Raw genomic sequence first — 14,546 nt, 5'->3', positions numbered from 1 at the left:
AAACTTGTCAGGCTGGAATTGGAGTCTGTATTAAAGAGGGCGTGGGGGCGGGAGTATGTCCAGCTTCTAACTCTTGCACCCATTCCTGGGAGATTAATAATAAGGTTTCCTTAAGCAAATATATAATTTGTTAGCAATACAACTTGAAGTTATTTTCTCTAGTGCTCTGTCTTCTGATTATTCCCCCCCCCCCAAAAAAAAAGAAACCAAAATTGTAATTTCATTTGCCACTGTTTTAGGACCGTTTTAGAATGCTCTGTTTTGTTCCTAGTGTCTATTGGAACATTCCAAAACAAAGACGGTCCAGCATGTGGTGAATGACGTTACAATTTAGCTTTTTCTTTTTCTTTAGGTGAGATAGAGTGTCGTCACCTACATTTTATTAGGATTTATCCTTATCTATTAAAGATCTATTCACCCTTGGAATGCCTTTTACCTTAAAGCTCACCTGGCACCTGCCTTTCTCTCCTTAAAGCCAAAACTTTTCTTCTTATGACAGAGGGGTTCCATTTTTTAAAACTGGACTATTTGAATAAATTTTATGCTGCTCGTTGTTTATTTTATGCTATTTTTATAACAGAAAAATGAGACCCCTGAGTGATTTTAATAGGTTTGTTTGATGCAAGCTGCAAGAACCATCTTGAGTCGGTTATGAACAAGGTGAGATGTAAGTTTTCAAAACAAGATAACAGATGCTAGATTCTGTGCCTGGTTACAGAAAACTAGGGGATGGCTCTGGTCTTGGGCTACTGGGACACTTCAATGATTTCTGAGTTCAAAATGGTTACAGTTTTATGCTAATACTTACAGTTGGTAGGATGGTGACTTTCAAAGCATCCAAAGGGGCTGGAGAAGGGCTTGTTGAAATTTGGACATCTTCTCTTTCATCTTCAGTTACTTGTGTGATCTCAGAAGTTTCCTGACTTTGTTCACTTGGTACTTCGCCAGCCTGGCTGAGCAATTCTGCCTCAACAGGAATAATTTCTGCGCCCGGCGTGTCTTCGCTAGGCATTTCAGCATCACCTTCTGATAACTTCACCTCCTGAGAGGTTTCTGTGGGAGTATCGCTGGGTTCATCCGACATCTTCTCTGTGAGTTCTTACAAATATATTTATCTGTAACCTGAGAAGTAGAATTTCGATAATATTGATCAGAGGGCCGTCACATTTCCATGATGTGAGGAGAGGCGACCCTGCTGCAGAACCTCTGATCTGCATGTATGAGATCTCAGCCTCAGTTTGTGGCATCTTAAGAAGAAGAAGAGTTTGGATTTATATCCCCCCTTTCTCTCCTGCAAGGAGACTCAAAGGAGCTTCTGGTTTTGTGACTGTTGCAGCACTTAGACAGTTGGACTATCCAGTACCCTAGCCTGACACGCTAGCCAGCTGCACAGAAGACGTGACGCATGAAAATAAAACCTCCCTGCCTGTAAAAAAAATTGTGACTGAGTTTGCTTTTACCTTTGTGTGATTTGCAGAGTTTGTTTCTACAGAAATTCAGGAGGGACACTTTTACAATTTGGCAATGAGGTAAATAGCCCTATCCGGAGTTGATGATTCTCAGTATGCTTTCATACTGCGGCGTAGGAGGTTAAGAGCTCGTGTATCTAATCTGGAGGAACCGGGTTTGATTCCCCGCTCTGCCGCCTGAGCTGTGGAGGCTTCTCTGGGGAATTCGGATTAGCCTGTGCACTCCCACACACGCCAGCTGGGTGACCTTGGGCTAGTCACAGCTTCTCGGAGCTCTTTCAGCCCCACCTACCTCACAGGGTGTTTGTTGTGAGGGGGGGGGGGGAAGGGCAAGGAGATTGTCAGCCCCTTTGAGTCTCCTGCAGGAGAGGAAGGGGGGATATAAATCCAAACTTCTTCTTCTTCATGAGTTAGGTATTATTTTTAGCAAGGATTTTTCAATTTGGTTGTTGAAAAAGGGGTCCACACAGGCCCTGGTAGCACCCACGCCGAGGCAAGCTTTGTGGCAGTGGGGCAGGCAGCGTAAGGCTTGGTGGCAATTAGCCACGTAGCCCCTTTCCTCATGCCTTGCCTCACTCCATTCAACCCCTGGCATTTCTAAGGTCAGGCTGAGTTGCCGGCCTCCAAGCAGGGCCGAGATCTCTCCCAGGTTTACAAGGGACCCCCAGACTGCAGAGATCAGTTCTCCTGGAGAGAATGGCTGCTTTGGGAGGTGGACTCAATGACATTATATCCTGCCGAGGTCTCTTCCCTCCCCAGACTCCAACCCCCCCACCCCACCCCAAATATCAAGGAATCTCCCACCTTGGTGTTGACAACACTAGCTGCCCCCCCCCCAAGTCTCTTTCCAGTCAGCCCCCGTTCTGTCTCTCCAAACTCACCTGGCTGGCTGCAACCCAGCTGCTGCCCGGGGAAGCTCTGGAGACTGTTTGCATCCCGTTCCTGTTCCCATAGCAACCGGCAGCTGCAACAGAAAGCTGCAAAGAAACTGTGGCTGAGCGTCTAGACAGGGCAGATCTTTTCCTCTTAGGGACAACTTGGCCGCCCCGGCTGGTTCCCAGACAGCCAGTTTTCTCCTGTACCTTTCTGGGGCTGATTTTTATGTGGCCCACAACTGGGTGAAGGACAGTCACGTGACACCCTCCTGTCCACATACCCTGGGAGGTGCCCTTCTGCCCTCTGTCTTGGAGACATGGAGCCTTTCGCTCTTCTACCCATCATGCCCCTTCTTTGGACTCCCCCCACCCCTCCCCATGAAATGTCCTTTTCAGTGTTTGGCAGCCAGTGGTGCCTGAGGGAGGGGACTTGCTTTTCTGGCCCTTCCCCTCATGTTGAGGCTCACGTTGTGTCCCTCCCCACAGAATCAGTAAACTCCCCCCTCAAGCACCCTTTCCATTCCCTGCGCCACTTTTGATTAGAGTCAGGCCCCGTGAGGACTTCTTTTTGGAAACCTGGGCGTTTTTACACACCCAGTGCCAGATTTCTTGAAGTTATGTTTACTTTTGCAAAGCATTGCTGATGATGAAGAAGAAGAAGAGTTGGATTTATATCCCCCCTTTCTCTCCTGCAGGAGACTCAAAGGGGCTGACAATCTCCTTGCCCTTCCCCCCCTCACAACAAACACCCTGTGAGGTGGGTGGGGCTGAGAGAGCTCCGAGAAGCTGTGACTAGCCCAAGGTCACCCAGCTGGCGTGTGTGGGAGTGCCCAGGCTAATCTGAATCCCCCAGAGAAGCCTCCACAGCTCAAGCGGCAGAGCGGGGAATCAAACCTGGTTCCTCCAGATTAGATACACGAGCCTCCTACGCCACTGCTGCCTACGCACTGAAGCCCAGAAGTCCCTCTTTGCTCGGTTGAAAGGTGTCCTTTTGACTACACTTCTCTCCATTCCACCTTCCTAAGTGGAAACTCCTCTAAAAAACCCCACAATCGAGGAGGGTTCACAGGCCTTTCATAGATAAATTCGGAAGGAATTTCAGCCTCTACAGTCTTACACAATTGCTTCTACCCAGGATTGAAAAACTGCCTACAAAAAACACAGCTTGTCCCTTTAATAAAGACTTAACGGAATGTTGATGTGATTTTCCTTCATGCCATGAAAAGCTTCGGCTGTCCTGTTCTGCCACATTAAGCCTTTATTAAAAACAGGGCACTTTTCTCCAGGCCTGTTGGCAACCCAGTTTCTGCCTCCCTTTTGGCCCTCAGCCACTTAGGCCAAGACACAGACAACGACCTTCCTTCCCTCTCCCCAAAACAGATGTCAGGCGCCTGCCTATACACCCAGCAGAATGAATTAAAAATGTGGCAGCTAATCATAATATCCCACTTTTTCTATAAACATTTCCCCATAAATAGAAAAGTAGTGCAGCAAGGACTAGGTCAGACTAACACTTCTCTTCCTGAGCTGCTAGTTCTTTACTTGTGGGAAGTTTTTTCATGGAAACATTGATCAAAGCGCCTTCTTTCTGCATCATTTTGCAAAAAGCCCTCTTGAATAATTCTTAGTTCTGCATAGTTGCAGAAAGCCAGGAGGCTGAGAGCTTTCCTGACCTCACCAGGCAGACAATTCCACGAGGCGGGGGCCACGACAGAGAATGTACATGTACGGCAGTCGCTAGTTTTGCTCATCTGCAGAGTGGTTCCCACGAATGGTTCCTTACAGACAGAAGAACTGTACAAACAGAAGGCATTCCAAATAGAGAGCCAGTTGAGCTGTGGAGGCTTACCTGGTGAACTAGATTAGCGTGTGCACTCTAACACATGCCAGCTAGGTGACCTTGGGCTAGTCACAGTTCTCCGGAGTTCTCTCAGTCCCACCTACTTCACAGGGGCCCTTTCCGCACGGGCATTTAATGGCGGCCTGGAGACGGCAAAAACGCCGTCTCCAGTTGCCATTCACACAGGGGGCGCAGCTGCATCGCAGCCGCACGGCCCTCGCGCTGCCCGACCGCCGCGAAGCTGGCGTTTCCCCAGAGCGCTTGGAAGCGCTCTTGTTAGTTAGAAAGCGCCCGGCCTGCGCTTTCGCAGCGCGGTAAGCGACGCCTCCCCCACCTGGCACTTACGCTTGTCCTCGGGCCTCCTGGCGGCGTCGCCCGAGGCTCTGGGGACCACGCCCCCTGCCCTGCGCCGCTGGAGCAGGCGCGCAGGGCCAGGGGGGCGTGTCCCCAGGCCTCGGCGATGCGCCGGAGGCCCGGGGACATGCTGGGTCAGCCGGCGCCAGCACTCTGCCGGCTGCCCGGCTCTTTCCAGGACTGTCCATGCGGACAGTCCCAGCGTCATCGGGTCGGCGTCGGAAAAGCCGACCCGGCCACTTCCACATTCGTGCGGAAATGGCCAGGGTGTTTGTTATGAGGAGGAAAGGAAAGGAGTTTGTAAGCCCACCAGGAGAGAAAGGGGGGATAAAAAACCAAATCTTCTTCTTCAGTTCGCTTCAAGAGCTGTTTATTTGCAAAGGAGAAATAAAACCTGAACTCTAAATTTGCCAATTGCCAAGGAAGGGATCATAGTTCAGTTGCCAACACATATGTAGGTAGCTAGTGTTGGGAAAATCCTTGCTTGGACTGAGACCCAACCGAGAAGAGACGACCCCTGGATTCAAGGGGCCCAGAGTTTGACTGGGCAGAGGGCAGCAAAGAGCAAGAATAAGTCAGCTGTCCAAAGCATGTAAAATGTTACACGGTTCAATATGTGTTTTTAATTCATATTAAATAAGTTGTACAAATACATGGTTCTAAGTCTTAAACTTTATTCAGAGTGCCTTTTATCACTTTTGCTAGTGGAAATATGAAATACATCAGCAATCCGGCACACTTCAAAAATCTGAAATCTACCCCAAATGTCAGAATTGAAGAAAAAGAAAAGCATGGTCTTCCTGAATAAATATGATAGGAAAATGAAGTTGCACGAGGAGCTGCCAAACATAAAACCACAAGATCTGTTTTTCAGATGTGATTTACACCTGGGCAAAACATGTCAGGCCAACGCAAACTAATTCTGTGAATCCACGAACGACTGCGCATAACAGTTGAAACTTCTTTGGCAGTTGACACCCGCATCTCAGGATTCACTTCCAACTTCTTTGTTGCCTTGGAGAAATATGAAATACCAACAGACTTGCGAGTTTTGCTCTTGGGAAATCATCTTTGCAAAGGAACTATGTTGCAACTTGAGAAGAAGAAAAAAGAGAATGAGGATTTTTTTAAAAAAATTGCCATCTACCTTTCATTCCTTAGGAAAGCCAAAAGCACCAAGAGCCAATAAAATAGAGATGTTATAAAACATGCACTGGGGGGGAAAAGGACCACCAAGAATTTCAGACCTCTCCAGACTAATTTCTGTTGTTGACTTAACAATATGTACAATCCATTCCAGTGAATTTCATGGCAGAGAGGGGATTTATACTTAGATCTTCCCAATCCTCATCTGAACAAGCTGGGTCTTACAATGGTAGCCCCCATGAGCTTTCCAGAGTCACACACACACACAGCCTTTATTGGCATCATACAGCAAGCTTTCCAGAGTCAACGCTTCTGATGTATTGGGAATAATGCAAGACCAAATCTTTGCTGGCTCTTAGCTGTTGGCGGTCTTGCAGAGGCGTTCCTCCCATTGGGCAAAGTGGGCAGCTGCCCAGGGCACCCCCTTGTGGTGGGCGACAAAATTGCAGGTTCGTTTGTGGAGGATTTTGCATTTTCAGTGTTTTTTCCGTTTTTGGCCTGCAGGGGGCGCAGATTTTAGGCTAGCAGCACCAACATTTCAGGGATTTTTTGGGAGACTCTCCTGATGATACGACCCAGGTTTAGTGAGGTTTGGCTTATAGAATCCAAAGTTATGGACTCCCAAAGGAGTGCCCCCATCCCCCATTGTTTCCAATGGGAGTGAATACGAGATGGGGACTACACCTTTGAGGGGTCCACACCGAACTTTAGTCTTGAACCAAACTTCACCAAACCTGGGTGGTATCATCAGTAGGGTCTCACGAAGATACTCTGAAATCTTGGTGCTGCTATCTTAATAATTGCACCCCTGACAAGAGGCACCCCCTAAATTTCCTCAGATTTTCTTTTTAAATCCACTCCCTTCCGGCCAATGCTTGTTTTCTTTCTTTCTTTCTTTCTTTCTTTCTTTCTTTCTTTCTTTCTTTCTTTCTTTCTTTCTTTCTTTTTCTTTCTTTTATTCTCTCAATGCCTAATAAAGGTTATTATTATTATTAAATCCACCCCCTTCAGCATGGATTTAAAGGGAGAATCTGAGGTCCCCAGTTTTAACATTGAAAGGGATGCTGTTTCAGGGTGGGGGAGAATCCAGCCCAAAATAGCATCATTTTCAATGTTGTTTAAACTGGGGACCCCAGATTCTCCCTTTAAGGTGGATTTAAAAGGAGAATCTGGGCTCCCTAGTTTAAACACCATTGAAAATTATGCTGTTTATGGGGTGGATTCCAGCATCACTTGTTTAAACTAGGGAGCCCAGATTCTCCTTTTAAATCCACCTTAAAGGGAGAATCTGGGGTCCCCAGTTTAAATAACATTGAAAGTGATGCTGTTTCCCCCAATTGGGAGGACTGGATACAACACCATAAAATATTTTCATAGCAGTTTTCCAAAAAGTATTTCTGCTGTGTGGCACAGCCCATTGCTGTGTTCAGATTTGTGAGTTGGGGCTTGTTCTATAATGTGATGGTGACTTTGAAACGACCTGGTGGAAAAAAATCATTGCTTGGTCATTGGGGGGTGGGGGGGGAGAGAATAAAACTCAGGTTTTGCCCAGGGCTCTAGTTTGCCTAGGTACGCCTCTGCGGTCTTGTCAGTCTGTAATCTAGCTCTTCTATTATTATTTACTTTTGTTTTAATATCATAGCTGCCAGTTCTGTAGCTGGTTGTTGGCCTTTCATTACAATTCGAGCCTCACCCAGAGGCCTCGGGCGTTGTAATGTATTAGCTTAGTATTCATGCGGATTCCAACAGGGCTGCCTTGTGAATCTGACAGATGATTCTGTCGATCTGAAGATGTTTCAAGTGCCACCTTGGTGTCTGCAGAATAGCGTCCAGGGTGCAGGTTACCACTGGAATGAACTCAGCTGGTTTGTGCCATATCCGAACCTCGATTTGCAAATCGTGGTATAGAAGAAGAAGAGTTTGGATTTATATCCCCCCTTTCTCTCCTGCAGGAGACTCAAAGGGGCTTACAATCTCCTTGCCCTTCCCCCCTCACAACAAACACCCTGTGAGGTAGGTGGGGCTGAGAGAGCTCTGAGAAGCTGTGACTAGCCCAAGGTCACCCAGCTGGCGGGTGTGGGAGTGCACAGGCTAATCTGAATTCCCCAGATAAGCCTCCACAGCTCAGGCGGCAGAGCTGGGAATCAAACCCGGTTCCTCCAGATTAGATACACGAGCTCTTAACCTCCTACGCCACTGCTGCTCCTATATATAACATATTATTATTTATTATTATTTATTATTATTTATCAGACTTAATAGGCCTCCCCTTCCCTTACAGGCATGGGGCAGCATACAACATAATTTAAATACAATAAATACAATAAAAACACAATCAAATAAATTTAAACACAATTAAATAAATCAATACTACAGACCAACACGGCTACCCTCTGGCAATGGATAAGAGAGGAAATTTTTAAACCACCTACCCCAGTAGCCCTTTGCCATTCCAGCGTTTAGGCGTGAGCCCAAGGTACATTCTTTCCCCACTGCGGAGCACTGTCATGCTTAGTGGTTTCTGTTGGAGGAGAAAGTAATAAATGTGCAGAAAGTTCTTATTTCCTTGCCAGGTTTTATTCACTTGCTTAGTGTTGATTTGGAAAATTTATATCCCGTCTTGCTGTTATTAAAGAACACCCAAAGCACCTTAGAAGGGAATTAAAAAAACAACCCAAGACAACAGACAACCAATATCAGCAAACATACAGACAACACCAATAAGAAAAATTAAATTCAGCAATCAGTAAGAAATCACAGCATCAATAAACTATTAGAACAGATCAAAACAGCAAGTCAGGGCATGAAACCAGCCTTTGGAAGAAGACAGTTTTGGCCAGGCTCCAGAAGGCAAACAATGACGGGGTAAATGTTCTATGGAAGGAATTCCAGAGACCACAATTGAATTTTGTCCTGCACACTTGCCACCCTCAACTACATCAACCACAGGAGGTTCAGACAAGTCGAGAGACTGCCTGGTCCCGAAACAGCTGAGTTGTAAAACTACATATCAGAATCAGATGGAGCAAGCTTGTTTTCTGCTGCTCCAGAGACTAGGACAAGGAGTAACTGATTCAAAGAACAGGAAAAAAGATTCCACCTAAACATTAGGAAGAACTTTCTGACCATAAGGTCTGTTTGACAGTGGAATGCGCTACCTCGGAGTGTGCTGGAGTCTCCCTTTTCGGAGGTTTTTAAAGAGAGGTTGGATGGCCATCTGTCAGAAGTACTCTGATGGTGTGCTCCTTCATGGAACGGGGTTGGACTGGATGGGCCTTGTGGTCTCTTCCAACTCTATGGTTCTACTTTGAAATGGGAACCAGAAGTTAACTGGCAACCATCACACTGGGGAGAGCATCGGTGCTTCACGGTCATCTCCACAGGTTCTACTCACAACTTTTGCAGCCACATTTGGGGCCAGATGAAGTTTCTAGGCATTCTTCAAAGGCTGCCCAAAGCAGAGCCTTTTAGAGTAATCCAGCTGGGACATTCCCAAAGCAGCTTTTGCTGTGGCCAGATCATGTGAAGCAACCAAGATGGGCCATCAGCTTCTTGCCCTGCGTGCAAGTCATTCTAGAAGACCAGGTTGGTCACTTCCAAAAGTAGAACATCACACCTTTGGTCTAAGCCAGCAGGATCAAGTTTGTGCTACTGAAGCATCATGTGGATCAGTTTTGCAAGCAGGCTAAAAAATCTACACAGGTAAGTACCTGATTGGCTAGAGGGGACTGCCACACATGCCAGATGGGCCTCATGTCCTGCCAATAGCAGGCTTATTCCTTTTCCAAGAGAACTGCAGCCAAACCACACAACAAACACCAGGACGCCACTCACCCCTTCACTGTGCTGCACAACAGTGGCGATATTCTGGAGGGACTGGAAGTTGCGTGCATTCACAGAGCCAAACTCAACTATCTCATCGTCCACTTGCAACCCCTTGAAGAGAGAAGGAGAAACGGTGTTTGCTTTGGCTGACTCTAGGAGAGTGAGACTAATGCTGGACCTTAGGTACCACAAGGAGAGGCACTCCCCACACCCTGCCAACCATACAAAGGGAAGGACTTGCCGACATGCTTGCTGGAGAGCCTGGGGTGACGGCATTCACTCTGGCGAAGGGAAGAAGTGGGGCCTCACTCTGACTCTGGCTCCTGGCCTCAGCGTGAGCTTCCGCCCCATTGCTTTTGCGCTTCTCTTTCTCGCTGGCGTGCAGCTGGTGGAGGGCCTGTTCCACCTCCCGCATCAAGGCCTTGTGATCGTTCTGCAAACCTGCGGGCAAAAAAGCATCTGTAGCAGTGGCGTAGGAGGTGAAGAGCTCGTGTATCTAATCTGGAGGAACCGGGTTTGATTCCCAGCTCTGCCGCCTGAGCTGTGGAGGCTTATCTGGGGGAATTCAGATGAGCCTGGGCACTCCCACACACGCCAGCTGGGTGACCTTGGGCTAGTCACAGCTTCTCGGAGCTCTCTCAGCCCCACCCACCTCCCAGGGTGTTTGTGGTGAGGGGGGAAGGGCAAGGCGATTGTAAGCCCCTTTGAGTCTCCTGCAGGAGAGAAAGGGGGGATATAAATCCAAACTCTTCTTCTTCTAGCCTTAAGAGCTCCCGTGCCAGCAGAACCCCACAGAAGATGCTCCCCAGAGATGACTCTGCAAGGGCAGTTTTGATGACTTTTTTGACCTCTGCACATTTCCTCTCTTCTCTTGGCTTTCTTCCTCTCCGATTGACAAGCAAAGGGAGTATCTTAACACTCGCAGCTGCTTCTTCAGGCTACATAAGGCCTGATAAAGCTTGGGCAACACCACCAGGAAATGCCCATGCTCTTTGAAGTCCATCTTCACAGCCACGAGGGCCAGAGATCAACATTATTTGTTTTAGAACAAAAGCCAGAAAGGCTCAGCATTATTTTTATTTATTTATTTATTTATTTGATAAACCGCCCTACCCCCCAAAGGGCTCAGGGCGGTGTACATCAGAACACCAGCAAACACAGTAAAAACAAATCGAATAATCCCAGTTAAAAATAATGCAAAACCTTAAAACTATAGCAGCAGTAACCTTCAATAAATAGTTAATAACAAGAGACATCTGGCAACACACCCCAGTGATCAAACCCTGGGAGGGGACTGGCAGATGGTCGAATACACAGCCAGTGCACAGGGCAATAAGAGGGGCGGGCTCAGCGGCCGGCCCCCCCCAAAAGCCCGGTGGAACAGCACAGTTTTGCAGGCCCTGCGGAACTCTCCAAGGTCCCGCAGGGCCCTAACTGCTGCGGGAAGAGCGTTCCACCAGGCATGGGCCAGGGCAGTAAACGCCCTGGCCCGCGTGGAGGCCAGCTGCATCATAGAGGGACAGGGGGCCACCAGCAAATTCGCCTCTGCTGAGCGAAGGACACAACTCAGGACATATGGGGTGAGACGGTCCCGTAGGTATGAGAAGTGCTACATGCTTTGCCATAAGCTCAGCGTTTTCTTCACTGGTACCCAATTGAAACAAACACCCCTTGTTTCTAGCTTTCTTATGAAAGTGCTTATATTTCACTTCATTTCATGCTAAAATAAGATTCTTAATTGTCCTGGGTTGGTGGACAGAGGACTCTACTGCAGATAGAGACAGTGTGGTACAGTGGTTAGAATGCCAGGACACCCAGGATCAAATCCCCACTGCCATGGAATCTTGCTGGGTGACTTGGGCCAATCATACCCTCTCAGCCTTACCTACCTCACAGGGTGGTTGTTCAAAGGATAAAAAGGAAGGGAAAGAGAATAGGGTAAGTCTCTTTGGGTCCTCACTGGGAAAAAACGTAAGGGTATAAATGAGGCAAATAAATAACATGTATTAGCAGGTCAGTCTCACAGCTGCTTTCATTCTTCCTTCCCCAGTTCAATTTTATCTCCCTCCCCTCTGGTCAGTCTGAGGACAGGATGCTCACAGATGATGTTGTGTCTTGCCGTCCGGACTTGGTAGATGTCGATGTCAGTACGCGGATACCCTTCAACATCCACCAGCGCCTCATTCATCCCAACTCCTCTTTGCTGCAGGTATAAATATCCACATTATCATTTGGAGTCCTTTCCAAAGAGAAGAACCACCTTGTTTTTAAAAGAGATGGACTGGAAAAGAGCAGGACTTTAATCATTTGCTAATGATGCTCAGTAACTTTCTGTCATGTCTCACCTCTAAAAGTTCTGAAGCAGCCTTCCTCAGAATCAGGCAGTTATACACTGGTTTCTCTTCAGATCGTATAAATCTTTCGCTAAGAATCCAGCAGTTGGGCTTCTGGCCCACTATCACCTTGCCCTGACTGACAGGGCTTTTTCTCAGTTGATCTACTTGAGATTTTTTAACTGGAGCTGCCAACAATTGAGCACGGAACCTTCTGTCTGCACATCGCTAAACTATGGGACTTCTTCAGCCCTTTCATTGAAACACACATGGGGCTTCCAGACAGCACACCCAGTTTTCTGTAGGGGTCTGACCAGCAACTGTGCACACAACCCCACCCCATGCAAGCAATCTCATGAGTCATGAAAGAAAAAAACCCTATCTTATATTTTCTACCATTGTGTCATTACTTCAAGGTTTGCACTGGAGTTTCTCTGCCATGTGCTTGTTGAGCAAAACATCCATCCTCTACAAAATAAGAGGCCACGTGGTTTGCATTTAAAGGAATCTCCAGGCTGAGGGGATTCTGCAGTTCTAAGATTTTGGAATACTAAGACTTGTTGCTGCACTGCTAAGATTCTGGAATTCAATATCACTAAGTCTGCACTGTATGGCTTGAAATGCTCCCTTTGCATGGCCAGAGACCCTGAGGTTGTTGATAATTCTGCAAACGTTGAAGACGTCTGATTCTGCTCTAGGTCCTGGCCTCCCCCCCCCCCCCCCCCCCGCCGCCTCTCCAGGCACTCACATCTTCCAGGACATCATAATAAGCTTTAATCTTAGCTTCGATCTCATCCTTTTTCTTCAGCAGCAGCTGCACGTCGCTGACCGTCACCGTTGAGGAGCCCGCCGGGTCTTGCTGGGACATTTGGAGAACAGCAGATTTTAATACAAATGCAAGGGAAAAACTGTTATTTTGCAAAAGGAAACCATAAAGGGGGAAAAAACTAGCAAACAACCGTCGCTACGGATCGCCACAGAAGCCAAAACTGCTCCGTCACGAGGGGAGGCTCAAGATCCGCCCATCAGACCAGGGACCAGGAAGCGGAGTCAAAGAGGCGGAGTTTGCATCAGCCTATGGGGGCGGCCCAGCTTGGGAGAAGCAAGGGGGCGGGGCCAACGCCTCAACGTAGGCCTCCCTGTGGCAAGGGTGGGGGCAGCGTGATGGTTTGGCGTGCGCGCATGCGTGTTCGGTGCTTGCGGAATCAGGCGTGATTTTCACGTGTGAATGGGCTCAGCGCGCTTGCTTCGTCTATAAAGCGTAATATATGGGTGTATTTGTTCATTAGGAAAGGAAGTACCTGCTGAAGGAAGGGGAAGGAAGGAAGGAAGAAGGAAGGAAGGAAGGAAGGAAGGAAGGAAGGAAGGACTGTAAATGTAAAGTTAAAATTGTTTAATTTACTTAGGTGAGTGGTTCTGTGGTTGTGGACGTCACTCTACACGTGTACTTGGCAATGCAATAGGTTCTGGGGCTTTGTCCCTGACTCCAGCCAAGTCCCTGCTGTTCCCAGAACTGACGCTGCCTGCTGTTGTGATGTTTGCTGATCAATTCTGAAGCCAACAAACCTTCCCTTGGTCTGGTTTCAATCAATAGCAGAGGCAGTTGCTGGCTGGCAAATGTAAAGTTGTCCTATTGGCTTATGTCCTCTACTTATTTGTACTTCTCGGCTACAGTAAGAAGAAATACCGATTTAAATTTGTCCAAACATTTTTCTGGCCCTGAAAAGCAAAATGATGTCAGTATTAGTTTTACTCCGTTTCATTGCAAAGATACATGGAGCTGACATAATCAACAGGAAATGAAACAAAAAAAAAAGCACGGATTAACTGTTCTTAGAAAACCTTCTAAAATGTTATTTGCTTTCTTTTCTGGAACTTAAAATATGCTAATAAAATGAACACTAAAACATGCAACATAAAATCCAAAATATAATCTGGTTATAAAAGGGAAATTAAGCATGTGCTTTGGCCTCTCCCCTTAACACACAGGGGAATGTAGAAGTGTAGTCTGCTAATAGAACTGAAATGCAAGTAAACATGGTGGGAGGGGAAAACAGAATATATGGGAAATTAAACAATATTAGTCAAATTGGACAGGACAGTCCTGGGCTTTTCAACAGCATAATGCATCACTATTCATGTGTCAGGGGAGTCAACATCTCTGTGAATGAAATTAACATTAGGTGTTGGCTTCTCATGTGTTTGTCCCAGTGAAGTTGATGGGCAGTAAATTCTGGGCAGATTCACACAATACATTGTTTACTTGTGGATCCCTCTACCACAGGATAGACTCATTGATAGAGGAGAGGGTCATCAGCGACTAGAAGCCATGAAAGCAAACTGAAACATCCAATTTTGGAGGTAACCCGCTGTTCATGGGGTAAACTACCATGGGAAGTATAGTCGAAGGCTTTCACAGTTGGAATCACTGGGGTGCTGTGTGGTTTCTGGGCTGTATGGCCGTGTTCTAGCAGCATTCTCTCCTGACGTTTCGCCTGCATCTCTGGCTGGCATCTGGCTGGCAAAAGAAAAATATGATCTACTGTGTAAACAGCTAAATGGATGGCTGTCAATGTTGTAAATAATGTATATACTGTCATACCGATTTTTTGGAAGAGGTGTCAGAACATGTGTTTAGATAGGCAAAATCTATGCCAGCAGCTGGCCCCTCCTTCTAGCAGGTGCCATGTGCAAAGTGGGACTG

General features: G+C 47.1%; 2 protein-coding genes across 3 annotated transcripts in view; both read right to left on the bottom strand.

Annotated features, from left to right (window-relative positions):
* CFAP251 (cilia and flagella associated protein 251) overlaps positions 1–2,462 on the bottom strand; it is a 48,545-nt gene extending 46,083 nt beyond the window's left edge. The window contains exons 1-2 of the mRNA XM_048514532.1: positions 2,351–2,462; positions 809–1,122 (exon numbers count right to left, since the gene is read on the bottom strand). Of these exons, the coding sequence (XP_048370489.1) occupies positions 809–1,084 (276 nt within the window). The 5' untranslated portion in view covers positions 1,085–1,122; positions 2,351–2,462. The remainder of the gene's footprint in view (positions 1–808; positions 1,123–2,350) is intronic.
* A 2,679-nt stretch (positions 2,463–5,141) lies between these two features.
* On the bottom strand, positions 5,142–12,867 carry PSMD9 (proteasome 26S subunit, non-ATPase 9). Of its 2 annotated transcripts, XM_048514530.1 has the most exons (6): positions 12,591–12,867; positions 11,610–11,712; positions 9,751–9,950; positions 9,519–9,620; positions 8,117–8,205; positions 5,142–5,631 (listed from the first exon to the last, which is right to left on the bottom strand). In XM_048514530.1, exons 1-6 carry the CDS (start codon positions 12,708–12,710, stop codon positions 5,604–5,606), a joined length of 642 nt encoding a protein of 213 aa, XP_048370487.1. In that variant the 5' UTR covers positions 12,711–12,867; the 3' UTR covers positions 5,142–5,603. The 2 variants fall into 2 exon arrangements, with proteins under 2 accessions (XP_048370487.1, XP_048370488.1); XM_048514531.1 differs by lacking the exons at positions 11,610–11,712; positions 12,591–12,867 and adding an exon at positions 10,272–10,600 and having other exon boundaries at positions 9,751–9,975.
* Between the last annotated feature and the right edge of the window lie 1,679 nt (positions 12,868–14,546).

The sequence above is a fragment of the Sphaerodactylus townsendi genome, linkage group LG13 (genome assembly GCF_021028975.2).
Source record: "Sphaerodactylus townsendi isolate TG3544 linkage group LG13, MPM_Stown_v2.3, whole genome shotgun sequence".
NCBI classification, from domain to species: Eukaryota; Metazoa; Chordata; class Lepidosauria; order Squamata; family Sphaerodactylidae; genus Sphaerodactylus; species Sphaerodactylus townsendi.
Note: the sequence above shows the minus strand (reverse complement) of the source record. Positions and strands in the feature narration are given on the sequence as shown.

Coding starts and splice junctions, on each gene's coding strand:
- PSMD9 (XM_048514530.1), bottom strand. CDS start 12,710: ATGTCCCAGCAAGACCCGGCGGGCTCCTCAACGGTGACGGTCAGCGAC. Junction 9,621..9,750: donor GCTCTCCAGCAAGCATGTCG/GCAAGTCCTTCC, acceptor TCTCTCTTCAAG/GGGTTGCAAGTGGACGATGA. Junction 5,632..8,116: donor AATGGCAAAGGGCTACTGGG/GTAGGTGGTTTA, acceptor CTTCTTCTCAAG/TTGCAACATAGTTCCTTTGC.